The sequence below is a fragment of the Schistocerca americana genome, chromosome 6 (assembly GCF_021461395.2).
Source record: "Schistocerca americana isolate TAMUIC-IGC-003095 chromosome 6, iqSchAmer2.1, whole genome shotgun sequence".
In the NCBI taxonomy this organism is placed as follows: Eukaryota; Metazoa; Arthropoda; class Insecta; order Orthoptera; family Acrididae; genus Schistocerca; species Schistocerca americana.
The window spans coordinates 142,499,526-142,527,046 of record NC_060124.1 but is presented as its reverse complement, the minus strand read 5'-3'; the positions used below and the strand labels follow the sequence as shown (position 1 = coordinate 142,527,046).

The 27,521-nt window shown below is 40.5% G+C and overlaps 1 protein-coding gene across 8 annotated transcripts in view; it reads right to left on the bottom strand.

Moving 5' to 3' along the window:
• LOC124619437 (dystrobrevin beta) overlaps positions 1-27,521 on the bottom strand; it is a 611,344-nt gene that overhangs the window by 46,512 nt on the left and 537,311 nt on the right. For 7 of the 8 annotated variants that reach the window (XM_047145819.1, XM_047145822.1, XM_047145818.1 and 4 more), the window contains 3 exons: positions 25,730-25,851; positions 12,258-12,450; positions 4,854-5,079 (listed from right to left, as the gene is read on the bottom strand). In XM_047145819.1, coding sequence (XP_047001775.1) covers positions 4,854-5,079; positions 12,258-12,450; positions 25,730-25,851 — 541 coding nt within the window. The remainder of the gene's footprint in view (positions 1-4,853; positions 5,080-12,257; positions 12,451-25,729; positions 25,852-27,521) is intronic. The other variant, XM_047145820.1, reaches the window with a different exon arrangement.

The window sequence follows — 27,521 nt, the reverse complement described above, 5'->3', positions numbered from 1 at the left end:
ATAACCCTGATATTCTCCCCCCCCACCCCCTCTTCCTCACAGCTTCTTCTCGACAGGACACCAGTGGGTAGAGAGCAGGCACGTATGTGTGAGGAGTGCTTGATTTTTGCGCGCGCACGTTTGCGTGTGTGCGTGTGCGTGCGTGTGTGTGTGTGTGTGTGTGTGTGTGTGTGTGTGTGTTTGTTTTAACGGTCTTTGTGGTGACTAGTAATCCAACCTTTTTCCAACATTGTTCAGCCCTTTAATCTCTCCATTGTTCAGTCCTTTAATCTAGATTATCAGATAATTTTTAAAAGGAGTGGCCAGTAAGATACAGCATATATACATGTTCTTTAACTTACAGAGGTTTGAGTCTAATGGGAGGTTGATGATGACTTGTAGAACAAAATACATAACTGCACTCTGATTACTAGAGAAGAATGCAAAGACAGCATTGAAATTTTTTGTCTTATATTGCAGTTGTGAAATTTATCTGAAACTGGTTTGCATTAATAGTAGCAAATATAATTGTGTATTTTTAAGGAGTCCTCTGTGAGGTGTATAGTTATCTACTTTACATAATATTAATACTTCTGACTTCTGATGGATAAATAAGTTAGCTGTATAATGTTACAACAAAGAGAGAGAAAGTAAGCATAATAAACTAGTGTCTTTATCTTAATTTTTGGTTGATTTACCTCGATTATCTCACTGTGTTAAAGCTATTTAGGGAAGTCAGAGATGGGAAGATTTCCTTACTGTAACTAGAGCCATACACAACATGAAATATTGTGTGTTACTGAAACTGAAAAGATTTAAGAGCATAAAGACAAGAAGTTTCTCTGTGCAGAAGAGAAGAAAGCAAGTAAAATTAGGTTTAATATCCTGGTGGAGATAATTGAGCTGGGGTTGGGATGACTGGACACATCTTTTTCAAATTAAATACCTCAGCATTTGCCTAAAGGAATATTAAGGAAACAACAGAGAACCTAAACTGGGATAGCCAGGATGGGTATAGAACCCTGCTCCTCCTGAATGCATGTCCACTGTCTTAACCTCAGAGTCACTGTGTTGTTTTTATGTACAAATTGGAATATGAAGAAAAACAGTAATTACTTGACTAATTTTTTTTTTCTTTTTCTTTCGTTTTCTTTTTTTCCTTTCTTTTAAAAAGCAAATTACAGGTACAGAAAAATGCAAAGAAAACTTATAAACGCTTTACCCTGAGATGATGAAAGTCATGGGATACATCAAAATATTGTGTTGGACCGTCTCCTGGCCAGCAAAGTTTAGCAGCTCAACATGGCGTGGGGTCAAGAAGTCACTGGAACTCTTCTGCAGAAATAATGAGCCATGCTGCCTCTATAGCCATCCATAATTGCAAAAGTGTTGTCAGTGCAAGATGTTGTGTATGATGTGAGCTCTGGATTATATTTCATAAATGTTCAATGGGATTCATGTTGGGTGATCTGTTTGGCCATTCTTCAAACCAATCATAAACAGGGTGTGGGCTAGTGATAACATGCATTATTGTTTGGGAAAATGTAGTTCATGATGGCTGCAAATGGTCTCCAAGTTGCCAAACAAAACCACTTCCAGTCTAAAATCATTTCAGTTGGACCAGAGGACCCAATCCATTCCATGTAAACATAGCCCACTGCATTATGGAGCCATCACCAGCTTGCACAGTGCCTTGTTGACAACACAGATCCATGGCTTCATAGGGTTTACACCACACACTAATCCCACAGTCAGCTTTTACCAACTGAAATCAGGACTCATTGTACCAGGCCATTGTTTTCCAGTTCCTAAGGTCCAACTAATATTGTCACAAGCCCATTAGAAGAACTGCAGATCCTGTCATGTTGTTACTGAAGGTACTTGCACCAGTTTTCTGCTGTTATACCCCATTAATGCCAAATTTTACCACAATGTTCTAACGGATGTGTTTGTCGTATGTCCCACATTGATTTCTGGGGTTATTTCACACAGTGTTGCTTGTCTGTCAGAACTGACAACCCTACACAAATGCTGCTGCTCTTGGTCGTTAACCTGTTAAGCGGGTAGCTTGCATGTGCGTGTCTCTTCCTCAGTATGTAATATGTGCCAGTACATCCTGGCATGGCGGTGCTTCTCTCATATATAATAGTTTCCTTCATATTTTATTTTTGAATTTAAATTGATATTGGGTGGGAATGGATAAGATATACTGCAGAAGTTAACAAAAATTTATTTTTATGGTATTGCTTGTCTTCTTCAGTGCGAAACATTTTAAAGCAAGGAGCTGCACACATGGAAACTTAGCATGATGCACACCGGTATGAAGTCTCATTGTGAAAGCCATTTCTCACGCACGCCACACAACTCTTTGCTGGTCATTTCTTCACTGTGGGCAGAAAAAAGTCTGGAAACTGCCTGGCTGTAAGGTGTGTCGCTTTTGGTGTTCTAGGTGTGCGTCCCAATTATGTCCCTTGTTGTGGTGAAGATATGGCCAACTGTTCATCAGCACTAATCATGAAGCTCATTCTACTTTGTTTACCATCATGCTTCTTGTACAGAAAATATGCACGAAGCATGCAATGTCCAACAAGTGGCAGAAAAGCTTCTGATAGTATTTTTTCAGCTTGCTCCTGACCACTGCATCTACCTATTCCTCACATATTTTTGTTGTAATCAATGACAACACATGGCTTTTGAACGATTCCCTTCTTTGAGTTTACATTTAAAAATGTATTGTTACGGAAGGTCCTTCCATTTCATTACCATATGCTTACCTCTGTAACCTGTTATGTACTCTTCTTCCTTCATTTTTTATTTTTTTTATGAAGCCAGAGAACCCCTTCCCATCTTGCTGCATTGTGCTGAAAATGTTGGTATTATTGCTGGTTAATTTGTCCACCAAATCTGGAGTGGTGTACCATGTATCAAGATAAATACAGTGGCCTTTCCCAAGGAGATCATGAGCAAGCTCCAAAACAATTTGAGAGGTTATTGTTTCTCCTGATGGCTAACATAATTAGTGTCCTTTCCAGGGTAAATAATGAAGTACCATACATACCTACAGCGGGTTTTACCAAATTCGTAAAATTTGATGCTGAATCTGCTGCACTTTGATGGCATAAATTGGCTTCATCCAAGTCATCCTTTCCAGAACAACAACGATTCCTCAACTGTGACGTTCCTTTCTGGCACGTATATTGATCTGAATTTACCTTGCAGATGCTCCATAATTGGATGCTTTTCTGCTGATAGTGCCTAGTGCATCATATGAGGTATTGTCAGCAAAGTGGAGGAATTTCAATAAAAGATGAAACCACTTTTCACTCATCAGTTTCCTGAAGAAAGGTGTGTCCACTGATTCTTTCTTTGAAAAATACATCTTGTGTGCTGGTTTGGAAAAAATTCTTTGAAGTAAGAGCATTCCAAAAAGTATTTTTACCTCATCCTTGTAGTAGTCTGACAACTGAACTCTGGAACATGCTGCTGAATTGTGACGAGAAGCTATGGTGGTCGTGAATGGAAGTCCTTCTGTTCAGCTATTATTTTTCACAAAGCATCATTCACAAAACACATAAAACAACCTAACACATTATACTGTTTTAGAGGCATAACTGTACTGATGCTACTACTGAACAAATACTGATCATGAACTGAACTAGGACACACAAATGCACTAGGCACCATTTGCTGCATTAGTGTCTAGTCATCAGTTGTTTCTGAATTGAAATCACTTTCACTAGACTCAAAATCCGTATCTTGAAATATTTCAGAACTGTCACTGAAATTATCATCACTTGCTAAAAGCAGCTGCTTTATTCTAAAATCTGAAAGAAAAAAAGACTTCTATTCATCTCTGCAAAAGATCAGCTCACTAATGCAGCAGCGAACACAAACAAACAAAAATCATGTGCTTTTGCAGATGCTTTACAGGATGCATATTATCGATGTTCACTTGGGTGGAAGATGTTATACTAGCCCAGAATATGCTGCATTGCCTGAAAAGAGCTGTTGCCTAGTGGATGAAGCTCAACCAATACCACAGTTTCAATGGCAGACTGATAACTCGTCAAGCCCGTTAGCTACTAGCCACAGAATTAGCAGAGTGTGGATAGACGTGTCTGTCATGCCCACTTCAAGGATTAAGTGAAGGCCATTGGTGATTGCATTCTCCATGATGAGAGATAATGGCTGAAATATGGTATTCTTGGCACACTCTTGACACTATGGATCTCAAAACATTGGATTCCCTAATGATTTCCGAAATGGAATGTCCCGAGCATCTAGCTCCAACTGTCATTCCACACTGAAATGCTGCCGATTCTCATTGTGTGGCCATAATGACGTTGGGAACATTTTCACATGAATCATCTGAGTACAAATGATTGCTCTGCCAATCCACTGCCATTTTATATCTTTTGTATATGATACTACCACCATCTGCGTATGTGCATATAGCTACCCCACGACTTTTGCCACCTCTGTGTAGTCAACTGAGATACTGCTTTTACACCTGTTCTTCAAAATTTTACTTTAGAAATCAGCAGGTTGAAATACATCTGGTATGAACTTACTGGCAGATTAAAAACATGTACTGAACTAAGACTTGAACCCTGTCCAGCACACAATTTTAAACTGCCAGAAACAGTACATTTACACACACACACACACACACACACACACACACACACACACACACACACACACACACCCTTCTGAAGAGTGAAAGACTGCTCAGTGCACATGCCATGTCAATTGAAAGTTAAAATTCGAGTTATCCAGGAGAAAAAAAAAAAAACAGTTTCATGTACGACTATATTACACATAAAAGATGAAACCACATATATTCATAATAATGACTGAAAATGAATATTTACCTACAATACCTGAGGATGCTCCAAAAGCTGATCTTACATCTCCCCCAACACCTGTGAGAGAATCAGCTCCTGAACCAAGTGAGGACATCATGGTAGGCTGAAGCTGGCCACCAGGAGTTGGAGGGGCTGACCTTGATGATGGAGCACCAGCACCAGGTGGTAGCGGGGGTGATTTTGTTGAACGTGGAGATGAATTTGGGGTAGAGCGTGGTGAAGCTTGGTGATTCTGTACATAACATTCCAAATATTAGTATACAAAAATGGATGTAGTAATTTTGTGCATGCAGAACGGGGTGGTGAGTGGGCACCTGCTAAGCAAAGGCAGGCAGGATGGAGAAGCTGTCCATAACACCAACAAAAATTGTATATTCTACCATCAAAATATGAGCTACAGCAGAACACTCTTCTAGGACTCCTTATTAATATACATGGACTGGATGTTTTGCACTAAATGGATAGTCACTTAATGTCAGTTCACACAAATAATTGAAACAGGCAAAAAGTTTTATTGTCTAACATTTTAATATAACACTATATTCCCTCAAGTGGCACAATAACATCTAGCAACCATGTACACTCTTCTGGCTATACTAAGTATTTCAGGCCAGACATCTACCAGTATCTGAGCAACCACAATTCAAAACACCTGTCACCTAAAACTGCCACATTAAAGTGTCTGAATTGGACCCACTTTTGAACTTAAGCTAGCCAAAAAATGTAAGTGTTTCTTTGTTCAAACCCCACAGTTGAGTTCCACGTTGGATTACATGGTGATTATCTCACAATGGCCCACAAGTGGTATGACATCAGACCATTGAGCACACTGATACATTATTGTGTTCATGCACTTTTTATTTTGCAAACATGTTCTTACACACATTATCTTTAGAAACTGGGCTTCACTAGAGGATCTGCAATACCAGTAACCAAAATTGAGTACATTTTCAGTATTTATATGCAGAAAATAAAGCTATTTCAAACTATCTCTGATGATATAGTTCATCAGAACACAATTTGCCACGAAATAGCACGTATTAGGTAATTCTGCATTTTTGGGTGGAATTTAGATGTGTATTTGCATTTATCACGAACCATGAATTTTTCAGATTCCTTGTAATAAAAATATTGTCCCAGACAATCATTTCAAAACTATTATTGTATGTATATGTACTCATTTATGGAATACTGCACAGTGAATTTGAACTGGATTTTGGATTAATTGTTACAGTCATGCACTCCCTCCATGTTCTTGTCCATTAAAACATTGCAGATGATGTTCTGCTGTACTAGTGGTCTGTGAACTGAAAATATGACACGGTGAGTGAAAACCATGAACAGTGAAATGTGTCCACTTCAAACAGTGTTTATGGGATCTATTTTTATAAAGACAATTAGGACCTGCACCACAATTAATAATGGCAATTTTGGGGTTAAGGTACATGGTAGGAAACAACTGGAAACTCTTTCAAGATCCCTCTGTTGTCACTTACTAACAGCAATGTAAGTATAACAACATTGCTGCAACTACAGCACAGCATTCTATGTGAGCATTAGCACCTGCCTGTGTGTGTGTGGGGGGGGGGGATCAGAAAACTGTAGCCAAGGACAAGCCTGAACATCCAGTACAAAGCTGGCTGCTCAGCACAATGAGATTAACGACACAGTTTTCACAAACAGTACAACTGAAACCAGAATCTGACAACATCATTGGTTTCTGGGAAACTGTCATCAAAACACTGACATTTTATCTCATACAGGATGTGAAGCCATGACAGTGAGCTGTGACTGGAAATAGTGAATTGAAGCAATTCAGCAAGCAGCTACAGGGCAACACAATATAACCACAACTTAGACATCATCCCTATTGTCAGCATAGTCATGAAGAACCACAGTGTCTCATCTACAGTGCTGGCTTTATGCTGGAGAACTGCGGTATGTGTGGACCTGTCTGCTGGGATGATTTGATGCCATCTTCTGCAGTCCGACCTGGTAGCATGTGGGCTGCAACATTGGCTTTCATCCCAGAAACCATAAACAAGGGGCCTCACAGACACTGTTAATGACACTCTTAGTGGCAAAATGATATGCTTACAGATGAGTCCATACAGATGACTTCATACATGTTGGACACTAGAATGGTGATACAATCTGGCAACCTGCATTACTGAGTGGCACAGCAGAAAAATGGCAGGTGAGAGAGTTTGAGATGCCACTGTATACAACATGTAACATTGACTTGCACATTATGATGGCATCACTAGCAGTAATCACTACATCAAGGACAGTTTAGAGCAGGTCAGAGACAGTGTCAAAAATTTCATTTGTGCACAATCAGTTGCCTGTGTGTGGTCTGAGACTCGGCCTCTCGCAGCACTACTTGGTCCACCTTGGTTTTGCTCGGTCCTCCTTGGCATGGTGTGAAATTTCATTTAGCAGTGTGCTGCAATGTTTTCTACCAGCATTTGGTGCACCTTTTTTTGGTCAGCATGTCTTTCTCCAGTTCAGCAGACTTATGGTGTAAGTGCTTTTTATCCTTCACTATTTGCTCATAGAATCAGAGGAGTTTACAGGTCAAGTGGCTGTTTCAACAAAAAGAGGCCATCTAGCAATCTTTTGTTGCAGTCCTTTAAAAATGAATGGGAATCATAGAGGAGAAGGACAACAACTCTCAATTTCTATTATGTAGTCACAAGTCGATAGGTAATGCAAATTTGCTATGAAGCAGCATTAAATCACCATATGTACACAATTTAAAGATTCAGCTGGTAATGAAACAGCTAAGAATTATAACAATTGACAGATGATTTGTATGGGAATCAACGTTCTGCACATCAAGAAGAACTTTGTATTAAATATGCAGGCATGGAACACATGATGGAACTGGTGGTGCACACATTAAATTTTCTGAGGTTGCACACATTATTGCATTATTAGCTGTAACAGTTTTTGACAGAACTGAATGAAGACAAGTCAAATATCATGAATGTGACAATGTTGTTGTTGTGGTCTTCAGTCCTGAGACTTGTTTGATGCAGCTCTCCATGCTACTCTATCCTGTGCAAGCTGCTTCATCTCCCAGTACCTACTGCAACCTACATCCTTTTGAATCTTCTTAGTGTATCCATCTCTTGGTCTCCCTCTACGATATTTACCTTCCACACTGCCCTCCAATACTAAATTGGTGATCCCTTGATGCCTCAGAACATGTCCTACCAACCGATACCTTCTTCTAGTCAAGTTGTGCTACAAACTCCTCTTCTCCCCAATCCTATTCAATACCTCCTCATTAGTTATGTGATCTACCCATCTAATCTTCAGCATTCTTCTGTAGCACCACATTTCATTTCAAAAGCTTCTATTCTCTTCCTGTCCAAACCATTTATCGTCCCTGTTTCACTTCCATACATGGCTACACTTCATACAAATACTTTCAGAAATGACTTCCTGAAACTTAAATCTATATTCGATGTTAACAAATCTCTCTTCTTCAGAAACGCTTTCCTTGCCATTGCCAGTCTACATTTTATATCCTCTCTACTTCGACCATCATCAGTTATTTTGCTCCCCAAATAGCAAAACTCCTTTACTACTTTAAGCATCTCATTTCCTACTCTAATTTCCTCAGCATCACCCGACTTAATTCGACTACATTCCATTATCCTCGTTTTGCTTCTGTTGATGTTCATCTTATATACCCCTTTTAAAACACTATCCATTCCGTTGAACTGCTCTTCCAAGTCCTTTGCTGTCTCTGACAGAATTACAATGTCATCAGCAAACCTCGACGTTTTTATTTCTTCTCCATGGATTTTAATACATAATCCGAATTTTTCTTTTGTTTCCTTCACTGCTTGCTCAATATACAGATTGAATAACATCGGGGATAGGCTACAACCCTGTCTTACTCCCTTCCCAACAACTGCTTCCCTTTCGTGTCCCTCGACTCTTACTACTGCCATCTGGTTTCTGTACAAATTGTAAATAGCCTGTAGCTCCCTGTATTTTACCCCTGCCACCTTCAGAATTTTGAAAGAGCGTATTCCAGTCAACATTGTCAAATGCTTTATCTAAGTCTACAAATGCTAGAAACGTAGGTTTGCCTTTCCTTAATCTAGCTTCTAAGATAAGTCGTAGGGTCAGTATTGCCTCAAGTGTCCCAACATTTCTACGGAATCCAAACTGATCTTCCCCGAGGTTGGCTTCTACTAGTTTTTCCATTCGTCTGTAAAGAATTCGCATTAGTATTTTGCAGCTGTGGCTTATTAAACTGATTCTTCGGTAATTTTCACATCTGTCAACACCTGCTTTCTTTGGGATTGTAATTATTATATTCTTCTCGAAGTCTGAGGGTACTTCGCCTGTCTCATACATCTTGCTCACCAGATGGTAGAGTTTTGCCAGGACTGGCTCTCCCAAGGCTGTCAGTAGTTCTAATGGAATGTTGTCTACTCCCGGGGCCTTGTTTCGACTTAGGTCTTTCAGTGCTCTGTCAAACTCCTCACGCAGTATCATATCTCCCATTTCATCTTCATCTACATTCTCTTCCATTTCCATAAGATTGTCCTCAATTACATCGCCCTTGTATAGACCCTCTATATACTCCTTCCACCTTTCTGCTTTCCCTTCTTTGCTTAGAACTGGGTTTCCATCTGAGCTATTGATATTCATACAAGTGGTTTTCTTTTCTCCAAAGGTCTCTTTAATTTTCCTGTAGGCAGTATCTATCTTACCCCTAGTGAGATAAGCCTATACAACTTTACATTTGTCCTCCAGCCATCCCTGCTTAGCCATTTTGCACTTCCTGCCAATCTCATTTTTGAGACGTTTGTATTCCTTTTTGCCTGCTTCATTTACTGCATTTTTAAATTTTCTGCTTTCATCAATTAAATTCAATATTTCTTCTGTTACCCAAGGAGTTCTACTAGCCCTTGTCTTTTTACCTACTTGATCCTCTGCTGCCTTCACTACTTCATCCCTCAAAGCTACCCATTCTTCTTCTACTGTGTTTCTTTCCCCCATTCCTGTCAATTGTTCCCTTATGCTCTCTCTGAAACTCTGTATAACCTCTGGTTTAGTCAGTTTATCCAGGTCCCATCTCCTTAAATTCCCACCTTTTTGCAGTTTCTTCAGTTTTAATCTACAGTTCATAACCAATAGATTGTGGTCAGAGTCCACATCTGCCCCTGGAAATGTCTTACAATTTAAAACCTGATTCCTAAATCTCTGTCTTACCATTATATAATCTATCTGAAACTTGTCAGTATCTCCAGGATTCTTCCATGTATACAACCTTCTTTCATGATTCCTGAACCAAGTGTTAGCTATGATTAAGTTGTGCTCTGTGCAAAATTCTACCAAGTGGCTTCCTATTTCATTTCTTAGCCCCAATCCATATTCACCTATTACATTTCCTTCTCTCCCTTTTCCTACTACCGAATTCCAGTCACCCATCACTATTAAATCTTCATCTCCCTTCACTATCTGAATAATTTCTTTGACTTCATCATACATTTCATCAATTTCTTCCTGATCGGCATAGCTAGATGGCATACAAACTTGTACTACTGTAGTAGGTGTGGGCTTCTTGTCTATCTTGACCACAATAATGCATTCACTATGCTCTTTGTAGTAGCTTACCCGCATTCCTATTTTCCTATTCATTATTAAAGCTACTCCTGCATTACACCTATTTGATTTTGTATTTATGTCCTGTATTCGCCTGACCAAAAGTCTTGTTCCTCCTGCCACCGAACTTCACTAATTCCCACTATATCTAACTTTAACCTATCCATTTCCCTTTTTAAATTTTCTAACCTACCTGCCCAATTAAGGGATCTGACATTCCACGCTCCAATCCGTAGAACGCCAGTTTTCTTTCTCCTGATAACAACGTCCTCTTGAGTAGTCCCTGCCCGGAGATCCGAATGGGGGACTATTTTACCTCCGGAATATTTTACCCAAGAGGACACCATCATCATTTAACCATACAGTAAAGATGCATGCCCTTGGGAAAAATTACATCTGTAGTTTCCCCTTGCTTTCAGCCGTTCGCAGTACCAGCACAGCAAGGCCGTTTTGGTTAGGTTTACAAGGCCAGATCAGTCAATCACCCAGACTGTTGCCCCTGCAACTACTGAAAAGGCTGTTGCCCCTCTTCAGGAACCACGCATTTGTCTGGCCTCTCAACAGATACCCCTCCATTGTGGTTGCACCTACAGTACGGCTATCTGTATCGCTGAGGCAAGCAAGCCTCCCCACCAACGGCAAGGTCCATGGTTCACGGGGGAGGAACCAACTATGCTTTTCATAATACTGCTACATTCCATCCTTGATTTTCTGTTGTTTCCTTATGTCTTCAGTGCGTCAAAAATATTTAAATAATACTAAAAATTTGTTTTGTTTGTGATCTATGTTGTTGATAAATACAAAACACAGCCATATGCTGCAGTTTCACAGTTCCCCCCTTCCCCGTTTTCCCACTCAGACAGTGTGGCGTGGCAGAGGGGGAAGTGTGCATTCAGATGAGAGAGACTGGCATGTGTATACAAGCACTGCATGCAAGTAAAGTTCTTAGCTGTCCCTAATTTAGACATTGGGGTCTTATTCCTTCTTTCGGCAATTATACACACTATATTTCAACATAGAAATGCCCTGCCACACATGGAGAGAGACACCAGAACTTCCATCAAAGAATAAGAGGCACACTGTTTGCACTTTTGCCTGGCATATCTCATATTGAAAATGACTTGACATAGAAGGCCACCAAATTGTTCATCTTGGTCCATCAACAACCACAAGTGATGTTTTTTGGACATGCACAGAAAACACATGAAGGGAGATACTTCACAAATTATAACCTTCTTTCATTTGTTGCCATGGGGTTTAGAGGCTCTGACTGCAGCATTTATGCGCTTCACAGTACCCCATATTCTGAAAGTCACATTCAGTTCTGTAATTCCAATCATTTGCAAATTGTCATGTGTAATATTCATTTTGATCACACATGCTACAGTTTTCACAAGCATTAACATATAATGGACCACAACTCAAACCCAGATTCCTCGGTTTTGTTAGAAGTCTTTTTCAGTGTAATTATTATCCTCCTCTCAAATTAATCAGAATTTCAACGTGTCCTTGCAGCCTCCCTCTTCTGATCTATCAACCAATTAGATTTAGACTATGTGGGAGCAAATATATGGCAAAATGACTGAAATGCAGTTGCATGAAAATAGTTTACAAAAGGAAAGGCATTGACTTCAACTTTTACAAAGTGTAAGAAGAATGTGTTTGGTATTTAATGCTGCATTTAACATTGTAACCATGCAACTGTTTCTTTTCTGTTCCTGAATAAATGATCAGCAGTAGTTTCCAAATATTCTAAAGAAATGAGTTGAAGATGCACACCTTCAGTAGTTTCATAAGACCCTCCAGTTGAACCATAAGTTGCCTGCGTGAGTCCTGGAGCACACCAAGATGTGTTTCTAGTTCTTCCTTGCGCTGCCGTAGTGCCCTCAGCTCTGCCACGAGTGCGGGGTTCTCCTCACCTGCAGCACTATTTGAACTGCCACCACCAGCAGCCTCCAGTTCTTGCTGCCGCCTGCAAAAGTCACCACTCAGTATCAGTGAAAATCACATTGGTCTCTTCAGCAGTGACCCATTTATTTGTCTGGGTGTGATATATGAACAGTAAAATGTAGGATAATCTGCATACTAACAGAGTAATAATTTGCAAGAGGGTTCTGCATTTCATACAATGAAGCAGTTCTTCCAAATAAAAACCACAGAGGCATTTCATGGGTACCATTTTATTCAATTACTTTGAGTCGCCGTATGTCACATTTTGTACCATGTCATAAGGTACGTTGTGCACAGCATACCTTATCAACAAAACTGTTAGTCCATTTGTAGATAACATACCTATGGAATTAGTATGAAAAGCATTATACCAACATTTCCTTCTCATCCCATACGATAGTCTCCCCTGATCCACAGTTCTGGGTGACTTTCCCAAAATCTACGCACTTTCATAGACCTCTCCAGTCCTTTTCCTTCACCCTTCTTCCTTCCCCTTCAACCCTTCTGCCTGAAGAAGTAGCCACTGGTTCTGAAAGCTTGCCAATTACAACAGTCTTTTATGTGTGCGTTCTGCCACTGCTTCGTTACTAGGTTTTTTATCTATCCAATTAAATAAATTGTTATACCAAGTATTTCAAAATGAACATTGGAGTTTTAAAGCTTTGTAGCATTCATTACATTCAACTTGAAATTACAAATAATACATCAAATGAAAGAGAAACTCAAACAGTTTTGTTTGTGTACCAATGTGCATACAAATGCACTGTTCCCTGCATCTTTCTTTAGAAAGCTCTAATAGCAAAGGTAGTACTACTGAACAGAAAGCTTTTGATGTTTGATAGTTTGCTAGGACTGAATCTGTTGTTACATTACAATGTACATTCCTTATAAAGTTACATTGTAATCCTCCAGGCAATGATAATATCTGTAGATGGTAACATCAGTTTGAAGGCACCAGCTGTCTTTGCAAGGGGAAGAGTACAGAATGCCAACGGGTGACTAAAGAACATGCTGAACGAGAGAGAGAGTCTTTTAATGTGTAGCGGAAGGGTAGCTGTGAACTAGTGATTCCAGTGACACCTGTGTGAAGACTTTTAAGGAGACACTTGCAACTTGTAAAACCGCAAACCATTGTGACTGCCCTCACACATGAGAATCCTATACAATCACTCCATTGCTTCAAAACAAAGAAGAAAAAGGATGGAAGGTAATGGTGTAATGACAGATCAACAATGGGATCATTAAAGACAAATTTCAGTGTGAATATAAAATTAGGAAGAATTACGAAACTTAATGAAATTACAGGTGAACAAATATGTATACGAGTTGTCCAGGATGTAAAAATATGAAGCACTGTAAATACTTCTGCAAGACTATATTTTTATATGAACATAGTAATTTTTCCTGTAGTCACTTTCAGAATCCATACAAGTTGTGAGACTAAACACAAGCCCTCTTTTTATTACAAAAACATAGTAGTATTTTGAACATAACTACCCTTCATAAATATTTTTTTCACCAAAATATTTTTTCAGATTTGAAAATAAGTGAAGATCTGATCTGCCACTCAATGATTAGTACACTAAATCATCCACCACAACTACCGCTACACTCCATGGAAAATTAGTATGCTGTATAGCTCACCCATACAAGGTATATGACCCAAGAGATTATCTATTACTGTTTCCCTCACTGGCATTCTCGTTGTTTTTTGACAGTAAACTTGCCTTTGCTTATTCAGAGATGTGGTGAGCTACTCAAGTTTCATCAGCTATTACCATACAGTTCAGAACTTTTTTATTTGCTAACTCACAGCAGGCACATTAAGTACACGGAATCAATGCTGCTTATTAAATTCAATCTCACACTGTCATAAGTGAGATTTGGTGAAGAAATTATTGTCATGCAAGAAACAAATACAAACAATTGTATGTACACGCGTGGGCATGCCCACACACACACACACACACACACACACACACACACACACACACACACACACACACACACAGACACACAGACACACAAACCTTAAGCAGGTAACTCTACCCCGTCTATGCAAGACAGCTGTTTGACAGCTGAATAGCACCAGATGAGCTGCACTCTTGGCACAGATGCGAGACAAATGCAAAAGTAGAAAGTAATAAGAAGGGTAGGAAGGGAGAGACAGGAAAAAGGATAAAAATAGTGTGACACAGACAGCTCAACAATGTACAACTGGATGTAGGACATGGTGCTCCAGACCGTATCGAGGACTGCAGAGGCGAAAGCTGCATGGAGGTTGGGCTACAGATCTGTAAGCTGACAAAAGTGAAAGTGAGCCATGATACAGGAGTCTAAACCTCCTCCACACATATTTTTATAGTTGTCTACTCCATTTTAAACCCTGTCCCTCTCACACACTCCCATTTTGCCTGTATTCCTATGCTACATAATCCCCCCCCATGAACCATGGGCCTTGCTATTGGCGGAGAAACTTGCGAGCCTCAGCAATACCGATGCCCGTACCGTAGGTGCAACCACAATGGAGGGGTATCTGTTGAAACGCCAAACAAACACGTGGTTCCTGAAGAGGGGCAGCAGCCTTTTCAGTAGTTGCAGGGGCAACAGTCTGGATGATTGACTGATCTGGCCTTGTAACACTAACCAAAAGGGCCTTGTTGTGCTGGTACTGTGAATGGCTGAAAGCAAGGAGAAACTACAACTGTAATTTTTCCCGAGGGCATGCAACTTTACTGTATGGTTAAATGATGATGGCGTCCTCTTGGGTAAAATATTCCGGAGGTAAAATAGTCCCCCATTCGGATCTCCAGGTGGGAACTACTCAAGGGAATGTCGTTATCAGGAGAAAGAAAACTGGCGTTCTACAGATTGGAGTGTGGAATGTCAGATCCCTTAATTGGGCAGGTAGGTTAGAAAATTTAGAAAGGGAAATGGATAGGTTAAAGTTAGAGATAGTGGGAATTAGTTAAGTTCGGTGGCAGGAAGAACAAGACTTTTGGTCAGGTGAATACAGGGTGGTGGTGGTGGTTGTTGTTGTTGTTGTTGTTGTTGTGGTGGTGGTGGTCTTCAGCCCGGAGACTGGGTTGAGGCAGCTCTCCATGCTACTCTATCATGTGCAAGCTTCTTCATCTCCCAGTACCTACTACAACCTACATCCTTCTGAATCTGCTTAGTGTATTCATCTCTTAGTCTCTCTATACGATTTTTACCCTCCACGCTGCCCTCCAATACTAAATTGGTGATCCCTTAATGCCTCAGAACATGCCCTACCAACCGATTCCTCCTTCTAGTCAAGTTTTGCCACAAACTTCTCTTCTCCCCAATCCTACTCAATACCTCGTCATTGCTTATGTGATCTACCCATCTAATCTTCAGCATTCTTCTGTAGCACCACATTTCGAAAGCTTCTGTTCTCTTCTTGTCCAAACTATTTATCGTCCACGTTTCACTTCCATACATGGCTACACTCCATACAAATACTTTCAGAAACGACTTCCTGACACTTAAATCTATACTCTATATTAACAAATTTCTCTTCTTCAGAAACGCTTTCCTTGCCATTGCCAGTCTACATTTTATATCCCCTCTACTTTGACCATCGTCAGTTATTTTGCTCACCAAACAGCAAAACTCATTTACTACTTTAAGCATCTCATTTCCTAATCTAATTACCGCGGCTTCACCCGATTTAATTTGACTACATTCCATTATCCTCATTTTGCTTCTGTTGATGTTCATCTTATATCCTACTTTCAAGACACTGTCCATTCTGTTCACCTGCTCTTCCAGGTCCTTTGCCGTTTCTGACAGAATTACAATATCATCGGTGAACCTCAGAGTTTTTATTTCTTCTCCATGGATTTTAATACCTACTCCAAGTTTTTCTTTTGTTTCCTTCACTGCTTGCTCAAAATACAGATTGAATAACATTGGGGAGAAGCTACAACCCTGTCTCACTCCCTTCCCAACCACTGCTTCCCTTTCATGTCCCTCGATTCTCGTAATTGCCATCTGGTTTCTGTACAAATTGTAAATAGCCTTTTGCTCCCTGCATTTGACCCCTGCCACCTTCAGAATTTGAAAGAGAGTATTCCAGTCAACAATTTCAAATGCTTTCTTTAAGTCTACAAATGCTAGAAACATAGGTTTGCCTTTCCTTAATCTAGCTTCTAAGATAAGTCGTAGGGTCAGTACTGCCTCACGTGTTCCAATATTTCTATGGAAACCAAACTGATCATACCCGAGGTCAGCTTCTACTAGTTTTTCCATTCGTCTGTAAAGAATTCACGTTAGTATTTTGCAGCTGTTATTTATTAAACTAATAGTGCGGTAATTTTCACATCTGTCAACACCTGCTTCTTTGGGATCAGAATTATTATATTCTTCTTGAAGTCTGAGGGTATTTTGCCTGTCTCATACATCTTCCTCACCAGATGGTAGAGTTTTGTCAGGGCTGGCTCTCCCAAGGCGGTCAGTAGTTCTAATGGAATTGTATCTACTCCCGGGGCCTTGTTTCGACTTAAGTCTTTCAGTGCTCTGTCAAACTCTTCACACAGTATCATATCTCCCATTTCATCTTCATCTACATCCTCTTCCATTTCCATAATATTGTCTTCAAGTACATCGCTCTTGTATAGACCCTCTATATACTCCTTCCACCTTTCTGCTTTCCCGTGTTTGCTTAGAACTGGGTTTCCATCTGAGCTCTTGATTTTCACACAAATAGTTCTCTTTTCTCCAAAGGTCTCTTTAATTTTCCCGTAGGCAGTATCTATCTTACCCCTGGTGAGATATGCCTCTACATCCTTACATTTGTCCTCTAGCCATCCTTGTTTAGCCATTTTGCACTTACTGTCGATCTTATTTTTGAGACGTTTGTATTCCTTTTTGCTTGCTTCATTATTACGTTTTTATATTTTCTCCTTTCATCAATTAAATTCTATATATCTTCTGTTACCCAGTGATTTATACTAGCCCTTGTCTTTTTACCTACTTGATCCTCTGCTGCCTTCACTACTTCATCCCTCAAAGCTACCCATTCTTCTTCTACTGTATTTCTTTCCCCCATTCCCTTATGCTCTCCCTGAAACTGTGTACAACCTCTGATTTAGTCAGTTTATCCAGGTCCCATCTCCTTAAATTCCCACCTTTTTGCAGTTTCTTCAGTTTTAATCTACAGTTCATAACCAATAGATTGTGGTCAGAGTCCACATCTGCCCCTGGAAATGTCTTACAATTTAAAACCTGGTTCCTAAATCTCTGTCTTACCATTATGTAATCTATCTGATACCTTCTAGTATCTCCAGGATTCTTCCATGTATTTGCAGTAGGTATTAAAATCCATGGAGAAGAAATAAAAACGTCGAGGTTTGCCGATGACATTGTAATTCTGTTAGAAACAGTAAAGGACTTGGAAGAGCAGTTGAACGGAATGGACAGTGTTTTGAAAGGAGGATATAAGATGAACATCAACAAAAGCAAAATGAGGATAATGGAATGTAGTTGAATTAAGTCGGGTGATGCTGAGGGAATTAGATTTGGAAATGAGATGCTTAAAGTAGTAAAGGAGTTTTGCTATCTGGGGAGCAAAATAACTGATGATGGTCGAAGTAGAGAGGATATAAAATGTAGACTGGCAATGGCATGGAAAGCATTTCTGAAGAAGAGAAATTTGTTAACATCGAGTACAGATTTAAGTGTCAGGAAGTCGTTTCTGAAAGTGTTTGTATGGAGCGTAACCACGTATGGAAGTGAAACATGGACGATAAATAGTTTGGACATGAAGAGAATAGAAGCTTTCGAAATGTGGCGCTACAGAAGAATGCTGAAGATTAGATGGGTAGATCACATAACTAATGAGGAGGTATTGAATAGAATTGGGGAGAAGAGGAGTTTGTGGCACAACTTGACAAGAAGAAGGGACCGGTTGGTAGGGCATGTTCTGAGGCATCAAGGGATCACAAATTTACCATTGAAAGGCAGTGTGGAGGGTAAATATCGTAGAGGGGGACCAAGAGATGATTACACCAAGCAGATTCAAAAGAATGTAGGTTGCAGTAAGTACTGGGAGATGATGAAGCTTGCACAGGATAGAGTAGCATGGAGAGCTGCATCAAACCAGTCTCAGGACTGAAGACCACCACCACCACCACCAACAACAACAACAACAACATGCTACATAACAACAGCCCTGTCTGTCCCCAAATTCATATCCCCTTCTCCAACTATCGCACCCTCTCCTTAATTCTTGCCCTTTTCTCAATTGCACCCTCCCCCCCCCCCCCCCTTCCTCATATATATATATATATATATATATATATATATATATATATATATATATATAAAAAAAATAGAGGGAGACATTCCACGTGGGAAAAATTATATATAAAAACAAAGATGAGGTGACTTACCGAACGAAAGCGCTGGCAGGTCGATAGACACACAAACAAACACAAACATACACACAAAATTCAAGCTTTCGCAACAAACTGTTGCCCCATCAGGAAAGAGGGAAGGAGAGGGAAAGATGAAAGGAAGTGGGTTTTAAGGGAGAGGGTAAGGAGTCATTCCAATCCCGGGAGCGGAAAGACTTACCTTAGGGGGAAAAAAAGGACAGGTAGACACTCGTGCACACACACACATATCCATCCACACATTCAAATATGTCTGCTTGTGTCTGTATGTGTGGATGGATATGTGTGTGTGTGCGCGCGCGAGTGTATACCTGTCCTTTTTTCCCCCTAAGGTAAGTCTTTCCGCTCCCGGGATTGGAATGACTCCTTACCCTCTCCCTTAAAACCCACATCCTTTCATCTTTCCCTCTCCTTCCCTCTTTCCTGATGAGGCAACAGTTTGTTGCGAAAGCTTGAATTTTGTGTGTATGTTTGTGTGTCTATCGACCTGCCAGCGCTTTCGTTCGGTAAGTCACCTCATCTATATATATATGGTTATAATAGAGGGAAACATTCCACGTAGGAAATATATATCTAAAAACAAAGATGTATCTAAAAAGAAAGATGATGAAACTTACCAAACAAAAGCGCTGGCAGGTCGATAGACACACAAACAAACACAAACATACACACAAAATTCTAGCTTTCGCAACCAATGGTTGCCTCGTCAGGAAAGAGGGAAGGAGAAGGAAAGACAAAAGGATATGGGTTTTAAGGGAGAGGGTAAGGAGTCATTCCAATCCCGGGAGCGGAAAGACTTACCTTAGGGGGAAAAAAGGACAGGTATACACTCGCACACACACACATATCCATCCACACATACACAGACACAAGCAGACATTTGTAAAGGCAAAGAGTTTGGGCATTTTTTGGGCAGAGATGTCAGTCGGGGCGGATGTACAGAGGCAAAGATGAAGTTGAAAGGCAGGTGAGGTATGAGCGGCGGCAAATTGAAATTAGAAATTAGCGGAGATTGAGGCCTGGCGGATAGCGAGAAGAAAGGATATGCTGAAGGGCAAGTTCCCATCTCCGGAGTTCTGACAGGTTGGTGTTAGTGGGAAGTATCCAGATAACCCGGACGGTGTAACACTGTGCCAAGATGTGCTGGCCGTGCACCAAGGCATGTTTAGCCACAGGGTGATCCTCATTACCAACAAACACTGTCTGCCTGTGTCCATTCATGCGAATGGACAGTTTGTTGCTGGTCATTCCCACATAGAACGCTTCACAGTGTAGGCAGGTCAGTTGGTAAATCACGTGGGTGCTTTCACACGTGGCTCTGCCTTTGATCGTGTACACCTTCCGGGTTACAGGACTGGAATAGGTGGTGGTGGGAGGGTGCATGGGACAGGTTTTACACCGGGGGCGGTTACAGGGGTAGGAGCCAGAGGGTAGGGAAGGTGGTTTGGGGATTTCATAGGGATGAACTAAGAGGTTGCGAAGGTTAGGTGGACGGCGGAAAGACACTCTTGGTGGAGTGGGGAGGATTTCATGAAGGATGGATCTCATTTCAGGGCAGGATTTGAGGAAGTCGTATCCCTGCTGGAGAGCCACATTCAGAATCTGATCCAGTCCCGGAAAGTATCCTGTCACAAGTGGGGCACTTTTGGGGTTCTTCTGTGGAAGGTTCCGGGTTTGAGGAGATGAGGATGTGGCTCTGGTTATTTGCTTCTGTACCAGGTCGGGAGGGTAGTTACGGGATGCAAAAGCTGTTTTCAGGTTGTTGGTGTAATGGTTCAAGGATTCCGGACTGGAGCAGATTCGTTTGCCACGAAGACCTAGGCTGTAGGGAAGGGACCGTTTGATGTGGAATGGGTGGCAGCTGTCATAATGGAGGTACTGTTGCTTGTTGGTGGGTTTAATGTGGACGGACGTGTGAAGCTGGCCATTGGACAGGTGGAGGTCAACGTCAAGGAAAGTGGCATGGGATTTGGAGTAGGACCAGGTGAATCTGATGGAACCAAAGGAGTTGAGGTTGGAGAGGAAATTCTGGAGTTCTTCTTCACTGTGAGTCCAGATCACGAAAATGTCATCAATAAATCTGTACCAAACTTCGGGTTGGCAGGCCTGGGTAACCAGGAAGGCTTCCTCTAAGCGACCCATGAATAGGTTGGCATACGAGGGGGGCCATCCTGGTACCCATGGCTGGAAATCCCCAAACCACCTTCCCTACCCTCTGGCTCCTACCCCTGTAACCGCCCCCGGTGTAAAACCTGTCCCATGCACCCTCCCACCACCACCTATTCCAGTCCTGTAACCCGGAAGGTGTACACGATCAAAGGCAGAGCCACGTGTGAAAGCACCCACGTGATTTACCAACTGACCTGCCTACACTGTGAAGCGTTCTATGTGGGAATGACCAGCAACAAACTGTCCATTCGCATGAATGGACACAGGCAGACAGTGTTTGTTGGTAATGAGGATCACCCTGTGGCTAAACATGCCTTGGTGCACGGCCAGCACATCTTGGCACAGTGTTATACCGTCCGGGTTATCTGGATACTTACCACTAACACCAACCTGTCAGAACTCCGGAGATGGGAACTTGCCCTTCAGCATATCCTTTCTTCTCGCTATCCGCCAGGCCTCAATCTCCGCTAATTTCTAATTTCAATTTGCCGCCGCTCATACCTCACCTGCCTTTCAACTTCATCTTTGCCTCTGTACATCCGCCCCGACTGACATCTCTGCCCAAAAAATGCCCAAACTCTTTGCCTTTACAAATGTCTGCTTGTGTCTGTGTATGTGTGGATGGATATGTGTGTGTGTGCGAGTGTATACCTGTCCTTTTTTCCCCCTAAGGTAAGTCTTTCCGCTCCCGGGATTGGAATGACTCCTTACCCTCTCCCTTAAAACCCATATCCTTTTGTCTTTCCTTCTCCTTCCCTCTTTCCTGACGAGGCAACCATTGGTTGCGAAAGCTAGAATTTTGTGTGTATGTTTGTGTTTGTTTGTGTGTCTATCGACCTGCCAGCGCTTTTGTTTGGTAAGTTTCATCATCTTTCTTTTTAGATATATTTTTCCCACGTGGAATGTTTCCCACTATTATATAAAAACAAAGATGATTTGACTTACCAAATGAAAGTGCTGGCAGGTCGACAGACACACTAACAACCACAAACATACACGCAAACAACCCCCCCAAAGGTAAGTCTTTCCGCTCCCGGGATTGGAATGACTCCTTACCCTCTCCCTTAAAACCCACTTCCTTTCGTCTTTCCCTCTCCTTCCCTCTTTCCTGATGAGGCAACAGTTTGTTGCGAAAGCTTGAATTTTGTGTGTATGTTTGTGGTTGTTTGTGTGTTTGTCGACCCGCCAGCACTTTCATTTGGTAAGTCAAATCATCTTTGTTATATATCAAAAAACAAAGATGATGTGACTTACCAAACGAGAGCGCTGGCAGGTCGAAAGACACCCAAACATACACACAAAATTCAAGCTTTTGCAACAAACTGTTGCCTCATCAGGAAAGAGGGAAGGAGAGGGAAAGACGAAAGGATGTGGGTTTTAAGGGAGAGGGTAAGGAGTCATTCCAATCCCGGGAGCGGAAAGACTTACCTTAGGGGGAAAAAAGGACGGGTATACACTCGTGCGCGCGCGCGCACACACACACACACACACACACACACACACACACACACACACATATATATATCCATCCACACATATACAGACACAAGCAGACATATTTAAAGACAAAGAGTTTGGGCCAGGTGTTGATCTACGTAGGCAGAGATACGTTCTGTGGGGGCTTGGTAACCAGCTACAATGGGGCGGCCGGGATGATTGGGTTTGTGAATTTTGTCTTTGTCTTTGTCTTTAAATATGTCTGCTTGTGTCTGTGTATGTGCGGATGTATATGTGTGTGTGTGCCTAAAAACAAAGATGATGTGACTTACCAAAAGAAAGCGCTGGCACGTCGATAGACACACAAACAAACACAAACATACACACAAAATTCAAGCTTTCGCAACAAACTGTTGCCTCATCAGGAAAGAGGGAAACAAACACACACACACACACACACACACACACACACACACACACACACACACACACACACCAAAATAACCACTTGCCTGACCTTTTGCATTGATCACTCCACATTTCTCTGTATGATGAGTGGTCATATTTTCTAATATGATTCTTTGTTTGTCTTCCATTTTTCTTAAACTTTTATATAGCTCTTAACAATTATGATCTCAAAAATCACTGGGGAAAGAACATAATAATAAGAATGATGAAATTATTTCTTATGACAGCTGAAACTGCATTCTTACAATTAAGTATAATGTCTGTGTCCTATCACTTACCACATAAATACATGGAACAGCAAAACTGAAACACAGATTGAGTATGTTTTTAAACCAATATTCACATGCCAGATAAGTATCAGTATTTCTTTTCTAAAATACAATTCTCTGAAATGTAAGAACTGTGGCAGATCTAATATTTTAAGCAGATGCAAAATATGATCATTCTGTCATGCTACAAAATATGGTGTAAAGCGTAATTCAATAAAAGATGAAAAAAATATAGCAGATTTCACAAAACTTATCCATTGCTGCTCTGACTGTTAGTTCTACCAATGTAACACTACAACTGATACTTAGGAAATTGTGTACCACATATGATGCAATTTAACCAAAAAGCTGTTCTCATGGGAGTAAAAAGATCTGAAACTGGTTACTAGAAGCATCTGTTTAAAGGAAAGGTGAATAAATGGATGTACATGATGGCATGCTAAAAAACTACATGTAATATCAATTCAAAGGAATATCTGCTACCTACCAAAATGTGAAAAAATGAAAAGTATACATGGTATATTCCAAACATAAGACAGTGTCAGCTACTTTTCCATCTACATGTAACTACTTACATTTCTAGAAATAGCTAAACCAAGCATTTTAGTTAACTGGAAGAATGTATGTGATATTCCAATATAAAGTTTTAAATCAGGTGGTTTACACCGTGGATCAAGAGCTCAAAATACTATCAGAACTAAAATGATATAATCCACAAACTACTTTGTTCGATAGAGGGAAAATTAATAAACAAACATTCCTGCAAGGTTAAAACTGTGTTTCAGACCAGGGCTTTAACTCAGTTTGCTGCCTTTAATAAGCAGAAAACTTCCAGTTATGTAGTCTGAACTCGTCTCTCAGAGTGGCTCACAGCTTCAGCCCAACACTACCTCTCTCCTCTTCTTCCTCCTATTTCCTCTGAAGCTCTCTTGTTAATCAAGTAGGGCCAGCACCCATGGTGAAAAAAAAAGGGTACCATGAAGAAAATGGTTTTATTGCAACATAAGGGAAGTTTTAAAGATGCAAATTGTTTTACATTAGTGGTTTGCAGATCTGAAAATTTCTGAGAGGATAAAACTGCCATCTGTTGCCAAAGTTCAATTACTCGAAATATCCAAGTTTTCTTTAAACTTAACCAGTGGAAATCACTTGAAGCAGTCACTATCAAAATATATCTATGAGTATACATATGAAGTCATTTAAAGTACAATGACTGAACATAACTAGCTGTGCAACACACCTTCATTGCAAAGATAATATGGAAATGTAATTGTCCATGAAAGAAACAGCTTATAAAATTGGTTCTCGAGTACTTTATCGGTCTGCGACATTTCCCAGATAGCATTAATAGAAGAGATAAAGAAGACCCTAACAAAAGCATGTTTCAGAACAGATTTGTTTGCTACACCCACAAGTGATTTGGGGATGCTCATCAAAACAGGGTATGAATTCTACAAGAGTAGTAATGCATGAGTGGTAGGTTTACCACCACAATTTCAAGAACTAGCAATCCAAAAAGATTTAAGCACTATATTACATCCCTCTGTACATCACAAAATATCCAAAACAGGAAAATAAGAGAAATTTAAGATGCCAAGAGGCTTACCAAATATCATTCTCCCCACACAACATGCCAACAGAACAGGAAAACAGAGAAATTTGTCAGTGATAGCTAAAAGTACCTAGTGTGACACACTGTATGGCATGGCAGTGTGTGGCACACAGATGTGGAGTTTGGAAGCTGGAACAGGGTGAACCACAGGCAAGTTAAGGCTTTATGTCGACCCTCAAAGTGTACTCTGGTAACCTGGAGGAACTATGTCCATGAAAGGAAGCACCTGTGCTTTAACTCTGTGCCTACATCAAATTTTATCATCTCAGAAATTTTCTGCCCACCAAATGTACTAGAAGCAAGAAAGAAATTTTCTTCTTGAAACAAATGAAGTGTCTTTTATTTACCTTCTGCACAGTCACCCCTACTTCATTAAAATGAAAGTAGACAATGTCAGTCACTGCTCTGGAAATAAAATTAACTTATGTACTTCACAGGTCATACAAATGGAAGCAAATGATCTTAAACCTTCCATCACATTTTGATTATTCACATGCCTTTAACAGATTTCAAACTGTGGGTGTCTGGTAAGCTGTTCTTGGAAGTGTGAGGTAGTGCAAACTGAACTTTTAAAGAACTGGTTAAAAAAATACTTTTATTAAATTTACTTGTATCTCACATAATGCACTTTGTCAAGCTGAAAATTATCTTCAATATGATTTCTCTGAATTAGGTTTTGTAGTTATATGCATAAATATCCAGTGAGACTTTCCAGTTTGTGGCAACATGTAAAAATAATTGGTAATTTTTTTATTTCTTAGATATTTTATTATTGTAAAACTCATCAAAATAGTGCTCTCCACAAATTAAGTTTAAATTTTATATTTCCTTCTTAAATAACATCAACTTCCACATGGTATGAAGAGGAGGGGTAAGTTGGATGGTCATTCATGCAAACTAGCTACTGGACACAACATTGACAAGCAATACCTTAACCTTGCAATCTCGCGCATGATCTCGCGGTTCTTGGCTTCCAGCTGACTGATCAACTCTCTCTGTGCCTGTGATGTATCCAGACTCAAGCTACCTTCTGAAGTTGCTCGTCCTTGTTGCTATGGGAAAAATATTACACACTAATTAATTAAATTTTTATTTTCTCTTCCTATTGATTAGAATTTGTGATTACAAGCAATACAAAGTGCAGCTGCACATAAATAGTAAGCAAATTGGATATCTCTTGTGGTGATGAATCACCCGAAAAAAAATCACAATCAAGCATCAGGTCAGGGCATTCTGGAAATTAATGTTTCCAAATTTTTTGTGAAAACTCTGAAAGCTTTTTAAATAAAATAGACTTAACATTCTACATCTTTATTCTTCATGTCTACATATTAATTTCTCAACGTAGTCACCACATTCCTCCCAACAAGAGACCAATTTGTTGCTACTGTCACTGCAGAATGTTTGAATTTGTTAATGGAGCCACAACCTCACCTCTGCTTGCACTGCTTCACTATCAAACGAGGTCCTCGGAGGTGTTCTTTAAGTTTTAGGAACAGATGAAAATTAGATGTTACCAAGTCAGCATTTACAGAGGATGATTGATGACAGTGGCAGACTGCTGAAGATGTTGCAGCACTTGTGTGTGTTCTGGCATTGTCATGGTGAAGAGATGATGCTTCATGTGTGGACAAACTTCTCAAATTTATTTATTCACTTTTTTATTGCCATTTATTGGCTTTTGGTCCATGCCCATTCAACCACCTCAGTTATGATAAATGATATGACGACATACTGTAGACGATTTTCTCATCAGTTACAATGATACAAATGTAAATATAACACAATACCCAATCCTTGAGAGGAGAAAATCTCCAACCCAGGCAGGAACTCACTGAATCTATGCTTTCAGTGATCTAATGGTCTTGCAGTACCCTGGCATAGTTATTTTACACACCAGCATGTTACATGTGACGATCCAGATCCCTGTGGCGACAGAAGATTGCAACTCGTTTCAGTGAAGTGGGAAAATTAAGTGAGTAATTATGCATAAAATATAATACATCAACTGATTTTGTGAACAAATTAAAAATTTGGAGGCATTACCTTTCAGCAAGCCTTTGTATTTTAAATTTATCACTTTACAATTTTGTGAGAAGGAAAGTTGCTAATCAGCATATAGCGGATATGCTGAGTCGAAGATAGGCACAACAGAAAGATTTTCACACTTAAAGCTTTCAGCCAATGACCTTTGTCAACAGTACACACACACACACACACACACACACACACACACACACACACACACACACACACACACACACACAACTGCAGTCTCAGGCAACTGAAACCACACTGAGTAGCTGCTCCAGTGGATGATGGGAGTGGTGACTGGGTGGGTGGGGGAAAAGAGGAGCCTGGGGCGGGGAGGGTGAGGGATAGTATGGTGGGGATGATGGACAGTGAAGTGCTGTTTGTTGGGTGGCAGGCCGGGGAGTAGTGGTGGGGAGGGGGGGGGGTAGTGGAAAAGGGGAGAAATAGAAAGAAGAAATACAAAAATAAAAAAAAAGACTGGGTGTGGTGGTGGAATGATGGGTGTATAGTGTTGGAACGGAGCAGGGAAGGGGCCTGGATCAGTGAGGACAGTGGCTAACATAGGTTGAGGCCAGGAGGGTTATGGGAATGAAGGATATATTACAGGGAAAGTTCCCACCTGTACAATTCAGAAAAGCTGGTGTTGGTGGGAACAATCCACATGGCACAGGCTGTTAAGCAGTCATTG